The sequence below is a fragment of the Populus alba genome, chromosome 2 (assembly GCF_005239225.2).
Source record: "Populus alba chromosome 2, ASM523922v2, whole genome shotgun sequence".
NCBI lineage: Eukaryota > Viridiplantae > Streptophyta > Magnoliopsida > Malpighiales > Salicaceae > Populus > Populus alba.
The window spans coordinates 18,420,619-18,427,661 of record NC_133285.1 but is presented as its reverse complement, the minus strand read 5'-3'; the positions used below and the strand labels follow the sequence as shown (position 1 = coordinate 18,427,661).

General features: G+C 34.7%; 1 protein-coding gene across 5 annotated transcripts; it reads right to left on the bottom strand.

Annotated features, from left to right (window-relative positions):
- Nucleotides 1-1,067: 1,067 nt before the first annotated feature.
- On the bottom strand, nucleotides 1,068-6,770 carry LOC118044145 (zinc finger CCCH domain-containing protein 18). 5 transcript variants are annotated; one of them, XM_035052312.2, is made up of 8 exons: nucleotides 6,526-6,770; nucleotides 4,066-5,020; nucleotides 3,802-3,987; nucleotides 3,519-3,698; nucleotides 2,478-2,554; nucleotides 2,202-2,372; nucleotides 1,995-2,112; nucleotides 1,068-1,793 (listed from the first exon to the last, which is right to left on the bottom strand). In XM_035052312.2, exons 2-8 carry the CDS (start codon nucleotides 5,004-5,006, stop codon nucleotides 1,721-1,723), a joined length of 1,746 nt encoding a protein of 581 aa, XP_034908203.1. In that variant the 5' UTR covers nucleotides 5,007-5,020; nucleotides 6,526-6,770; the 3' UTR covers nucleotides 1,068-1,720. The 5 variants fall into 5 exon arrangements, with proteins under 5 accessions (XP_034908203.1, XP_073263357.1, XP_073263358.1 ...); XM_073407256.1 differs by having other exon boundaries at nucleotides 6,583-6,770; XM_073407257.1 differs by having other exon boundaries at nucleotides 6,594-6,770.
- Between the last annotated feature and the right edge of the window lie 273 nt (nucleotides 6,771-7,043).

Below are 7,043 nucleotides of genomic sequence, written 5' to 3'. Positions count from 1 at the left end.
GTTATGTAATGTAGAAAATTACATCATGTTATAATTCAAAGGTTAATGTACCTTAAAAAGATTTATAGGAAGAACCAATTGTAGTCACTCCGTGTATGCCTTGAAGTTCCCACCCTATGGCCAGACAACGAACTCTAGTTACCGTCCTTAGCTGTACTTTAACAAACTTTCACTTGGATAGCGTTTGGTATTGTGGTTAAAAAATGCTTTTTAAAAAATTTAAAATTTTTTTATTTTAAATTAATATATTTTTAATATTTTTAAATTATTTTGATGTGCTAATCTCAAAAATAATTTTTAAAAAATAAAAAAAATATTATTGACATGCTTTTCTAAGTAAAAAGTACTTTGAAAAACAACAGTAATCACACCCCAAACACACTCACTAATATAATGCATGACTAACTCTAAGAAATATAGTTTAACTAGTTAGATTCTAGATTTACTCCTTAAAAGTTATCAGTTTAAGTCTCATAAATTTCAGGGCTATTAGAAGCTTACATGATCATTAACTTCAGGACCAATAAAATTAGTCAAGATACACGCAAGCTAACTCGAACACTCATATTAATAAAAGAGAGAGAGAGAGAGAGAGATATTGTACCGTATATCAATTTGATCCCATAAATTTTAAGATTATTAAAAGTTTACATAGTTATTAATTTTAAAGTTTGTGAAATTAATCGAAATATATATAAGCTGGCTCGAACATCTATATTAATTAAAAAAATATATATGCATTATAGTACCTAATGGAACAGTGATGACAAACTATATCATCTCTTTATATATATATATTACAGAAATTATTTTTTTTCAAAATAATTTTTATTTAGATTTTTTTTATTTAAAAAATATCAAAATAATATTTTTATTTTTATTTTTAATATCTACACATACAAATAATATAGAAACACTAAAAAATTTAATTCAAAATAAAAAAAAATTAATTTTTTTATAAAAACACAAAAACAAATGGCTCCTCTCCCATAAATTCTCTACAAAATCACAACGAGGTCCCCACCCTTTCTTATCACATTCATAAACACCCACACCAAAGGCCACTTTAAGAACATGCAATTGTGGGGCTGTGACCTCCTTTTAAATTAAAGAAACAAAAACTGCCCTCACTGGCTGCCAGGGAACTAATAATCATGCATCTTCGTCTCCGCCATTCAGGGGTCTCTTTGCACTAAAGCATTGTGAGGGTGAGCCCATCTCCTTTATCTATTCATTTTGAAATTCATTTTCTTTGTAGTCTCTGTCTCCCATAATCCTCGCCGCAGCATGCTTTTGTTTCCTTTACTCTTTGTTCCACCAAAATTAGCAATTCTTATGTAAAATTCAAATTTTTCTATAATATATAAAACACAAATCTTGACGAAAATGAGCTGAGAAAAGATTATCGGACACTGGACAAAGACTATATTACATTTTTCTTCTAAAAACCAACAAGCTCTGTGTAGCTTGCTTTCTGTGATTACATTAATTATAAAGAAAATAAGAAAAAAGAAAAAGCTCAGGAGCCTGTAACATTTTAACTTTATGTATCTGTCATCATGGAGAAATCCTAGTTTATCTCTCCTTCAGCTGGTATCTGACTGATGACGCTCACGTTCAGGTAATTTGTCCTAAGAAAAGAAATTCATGTTGTCTGAAACCCTCGAAAATGGTCTTGGAATTCAGTCCTCTAACTCTATAATTCTTCTGTCTTCTTCCTCTATATAACTGTCGAAATGCCGCTCCCTATTGCAGATTCAAACGGGCTCTCAGGAAGATCAACTCCTTGGTTGCTGCGTGGGTTCAGAAACAAGAAACCAAAGATCCATATCAGAGATTCAGCCATTTTTTAATTTATTTTTTTTTTTGCGTGGAGAACTAAGATGATCCAGTTCTTCCCTGATAAAGCTAGTCACTGCTGCATTTATACAGAGTTTCTATTTTTTATGATCATTAATTAATATTACATAGCACAAGATGCATATCACTTGTACCTATCCTGGTCACTGCAACTGGTCCTCGCATGCCTATGCTTTTCTTCACGGATGGAACCATTATTCAAAACATCAAACCAGTCATTGAAATGCTCCGCGGACAAAAACTCCGCTTGTTCTGCACAGGTTAAACCGTTAAGCAAATAGGTTAGGGCTATGTAGTCAAGGCAGACAACATTAGAACAAAGAAGCCGGGGTATTATAGACCTCCTGAGAGCTTCAACTGATCCATAGAGTGGCCGAGAAAAGAGTGCCGATTCAAGGGTTTAGGTGCAAAATGAAACTCTGAGAGACGCCTTCTCTCAAGTTCAATTTCCTGCTCATGTTCCTCCATGAACTGCTTCCTGAGTGATTTTGAATTATCACAAACTCTCGGTGCTACAAAATTAGCAAAGTTAGAATGTTAGCTATATAAATATATTGGCAACGTGAAGGATTATAAACTGTAATGGGAAAGCGAGAGAAATCAAGGATTCTGCTCACCTGAGTGAAGCTCGGAATCTCCATCCATAAAGTGATGGCTGTGATAGATAGGGTGCTGCATTTTCTCGCTGTACTTCCTGCTCAAAAATTCTCTCCAAACTATCAACCTCAATTTGAAAAATATACATAGCAGATAATCTTAGCATGAGAAAAGAAAACAAAAAAGTCCGAAATTAATTTTATCGACATCTTAAAAAGCATGTTCATGTTCAGGGGATAATCACTTTCCATATGAACTCGAGAAACAACGCAAGAATGGCCAATCATGCAAAAGTTACATGCTTTCCTTATTCTAAGAAGCACTACAAGTACAGAACACAAGCACTAGACTCTGTCATTAAAGGAACAAGAGCCAGCTGGAATCATATTGTTTTTTTATATATATATAATGTTGATAATTGCAAGAGAATAAAAGGAGAACCATCAATGTCAAAGTATCACGAAGGAGGTGACCCATTCAAACTGAAATCATTTTGCTTCTAACAACAGGAAAGGTGAAAATATCTAATATTTCATAGATAGGGATCCAACTAGGCGACCTCCATGATCGGTGGATCATACAAAATAATGGGCCTACTTCATTTGCAGTTTCACCAATCTCTGGAGACTGGGGAAAGAAAAAAGGCTAATGAAAAAGTCATGTTTTAGAATTAGGTGACTACCAAATCCAGAAAAAGGGCTCTTGAAAAAAAATTAATTTGAAGTAAAGAAAAAAATTTAAATAAAACACTTTTAATAATACATTTTTAAAACACTAAAACAAAAAAGGGCTCTTGGAAAATGATTGTGTTAGTGTACATTATAAAAGCTAATTATGGACATGATAGCTGAAAACGACAGGAACTTAACTACACATGAAGAGATAATGAAGTTTAAATCAGTCACAATGACTCATTCAGAATCTCTTTAGCCATTTTGGGTCAGCAAACCATCCAGCAATAATTACTTGTCTGAAATCAAAGACATGATAATAATTAGGCCAAAAGGAATGATAAAGGCAGAGGCTAAGCACAGTACTGTAGCAGATAACAGGGTATCTACCTGTCAATTAGCCTGGATTTTTCCCTGTAGGGTTTCACAAGAACACGAGCCCCGCAGACATGATGAGGATTCCCCTTCGCTAATATTTGCTTAACAGTCTCTGCAAAAACAAAAGTCACAAATCCAAACATCCTCTTCTGTTGGCATGGAATCCTAACATCTTGAACAGGCCCAAAGTTGCTACAAAAACAGAGGATCAAGACAAAATGGAACGTCTTTAACAAACAGAACACAGGAAATGAAAAATGGAGGATTGCCAAAAGAGAAGTTCAAATATGCTAACCTAAAATAGTTAGAAACATCTTGCTCTGTAAAGGTACTCTCAGCTGGAAAGGTAAGATAGATCTGTCTAGAACCAGCAACGATTCCACCAGGATCGTTTCTCTCACCGGCATACTCCAAGTATTTTGGGACGTCTTCTGCCAAAATCACTGAATGCTGCCCATGAGGCCTGTCCCAAACAATAAAACTTGAAAAAGTGGCACATCCATGAAATCAGATAAATTTAAAGGGGTAAAGAGCATTATGAATATTTCACATATTGTACCTGTCAATGAGACGAATGCTGTTCTTCAAGCGAGCTAGGAGCTTTGTTAGACTATAGCCTGCCTTACCATGTCTCTGGCTCTCCGTAAGATACCCTTCCGCCTGCAGCGTCCTCCCATACATCTCATAATACATCATTGGTAAAGAGGCAATCGAAACTGGCACCCCTCTTCTTGATTTCAAAAGCTCGGCGAGCTCCAATTCAAGCTTTTCAAGAGAGCCAGGTGAGAAAACACATTCTTCGTTTGCAATCTCATTCAAATTTGAACTGAAAATCTGAGAAAAGCTTTCTAGCATGGGATGGCCATGGAAATACCTACAGTTGTTTCCATGTTTGCAGAACCCCTTAATGAAGTAATGGCAAATCTTAAAAGGAAATTCAGGCAAGCTTGGACACCTTCTGCTAGTCCCAGGACTTAATGCAGGTTCTGGGTAGATGTAACTGCTAGAAAAGTCAGAATTAACAAACTCTATCGGATCATCCAAAGCAAGGAACTGCATTTGGTTTTGAATCCGATAATCTTCAGGAACCATTTCTGAGTACCCCGGTGGAGCAAAATCCAAGCTGTGTGCCTGTTGCAGGTCACCAGTCAGTTGAGCATCCCGGAAAGAACCTCCAGTTCTAACCTTTACTGGAGAGAAAATTGGGTGTGATGAAACTGCGGTGTTAGGAATGAATTGCTGTGGAACATCTGAAACAGGTAACGGGTTCACCTGAGAAGGCGAAATTAGATTTAGAACTGGTATTTTGTCTAGCCCCAGATCAGATTTGGCTTTGCATATCATAGCATAGATCAAATTATCAGGGCTAAAGGCCAGCCGGATCATTTCTCGTTCACCATGGTTTTGTAACAGAATATACCCAATGATCTTACCAACGAATTCAGGCTCAATCGCCTGAATTCTATTGTACACAACTTTTGTGGACTCCGAAAAATCCATTCAACTTTTCAACCCTGAAAAAACAACAAGTAAAGACACAAATGACAGGTTCAGCAGAAAATACATTGAAATACTGTTAGCATTTCAAATTGTGTGTCACGAATAGAGATTTAAGAGGACAAAGACGAGTACAATTCTTCTATGAACAGCAAGTATAAGTAAAAGCAGATCTAACACGCCACCAAGAAGATAATAATAACAATAAATACAACATAATGCCAGCAATTTATCCCTGTTATGGATAATCTATAGAAGAGAAAAATCACAGAAAGAAAAGAGGCTTAGCATGTATGCCAATCAAAAAACCATAACCTGCAAGATATTGCCAGAAAAAAGAATATGTTGACAGCAAAACAGAAAGGAAGAAATGAGCAGCAACATCAGCAAGAAATACTAACATTCTGTTTCTGTATTTATCATAAAACAGAACCATTTTACGTAAAAGAAAATCGCATAAAAGTTAACCTTCCAACATAACACCAAGACATTACAAACTTTTGCATTTACAAAAGAATCTGGAAATTCCTTCGTTGAGAGAAAGAAACAAGAGAAAACAAAAGGAAGAAGGAAGAAGAACCTGAAAAAACAACGCAGAAAATTCTAAATATTAGACATGAAGAAATTCCTTCGTTGAAAGAAAGAAGAGAAAACAAGAAGAAGGAAGAAGAACTGAAAAATCAATGCAGAAAATTCTAAATATTAGACATGAAGAAATTCCTTCGTTGAAAGAAAGAAAGAAAGGAGAAAACAAGAAGAACCTGAAAAATCAACGCAGAAAATTCTAAATATTAGACATGAAGAAATTATGGAAATTCAAAAGGACCCAATCAGAAACATCATTGAGGAGAAACTGTGACCAAAACCTCAATCTGTTTATCCCATTTTGACACCAAAAAAAAAAAAGATTCATTAACAGTTTCCGCAAAGAAATCCCCTCCCCCCTTCTTCTTTTCTCCCCACTAAAAGAGAACTGAACTTAATTATCAGTCCAAAAGAAAAACACAGGAGTCAAAATACTTATTTTAATATAAAGCCAAAATCTCAAAGAACTCGTATCCAAACTCAGAGATATTAAACAATACAAGGGAACGAAAAGCAAAGGAAAAATAAGAAAAAGATTCTGATTTTCTTCTCGGTGTTGCATCATACCAGCCAACTTCAATACCAAACTAGTAAAAAAAACGGAAAAAGAGTTACAGAAACAATAAAATAAACCAGAATTAAAGTTCAGCATATTATCACAAAGCCACTGGAACCAAAGTTTTGGCGCATTTTAAAGAAGAACGAACGGCACGTCCGGATTGATAACAATTCACCATCTAAAAACAGAAGTAGAAAAAAAAAAAAAAAAAACAGCCTGCAAAGCCAGTTTTTTAACACTAACAACAGAGTTTTGAAACATTTTGAATAACTTGAACTATAATTATCCATTTACAAAGAGATTTTGCAACCAATTTTTTTTTTTTTTTTGAAGAAGAAGAAGAAGAAGAAAGAGGAAGCAAAGATCTAACATACCCACCAAAATCTAACAAGCTTCTCTGTGAAAAAAAGATGGAAGAAACAAAGTCAAACAAACCATCCCAAGACCTCAAAAACCTTCCCCTCCTTCTCCATGTCCAAGGTCGATTAATCACTCTGCCTCGCTTTCTCTGTTCCCGTGTGTCTCATTTCTCTGTCTTTCTTCTCTGTTTTTTTTTTTTTTTTTTTGCTAGTTTTATCTTCTCCTCTCTCTCTCTCTCTCTCTCTCTCTCTCACATTCTCCATTCTCCACCAAAAACGACACCATTCTTATAAAGAGCAAAATGACAGAAAGGATAGTGCTTTTAAAGGGCGCCTTGTCTTTAGTTCAAATCAATAAATATTAAATACACACCCGAGATTATTTAAAATTAAAAGAAATATATAACTTTAAAATTAAAACGCTTTTTTTTCTTGATAAATCTCTTAAAAAATCTAATATATTCTACAGCTGTCAATTCAGAAAAAATTGTACGCATTAGTTTAGATATAACATAAATATTTTAGTGTTCTAAACTT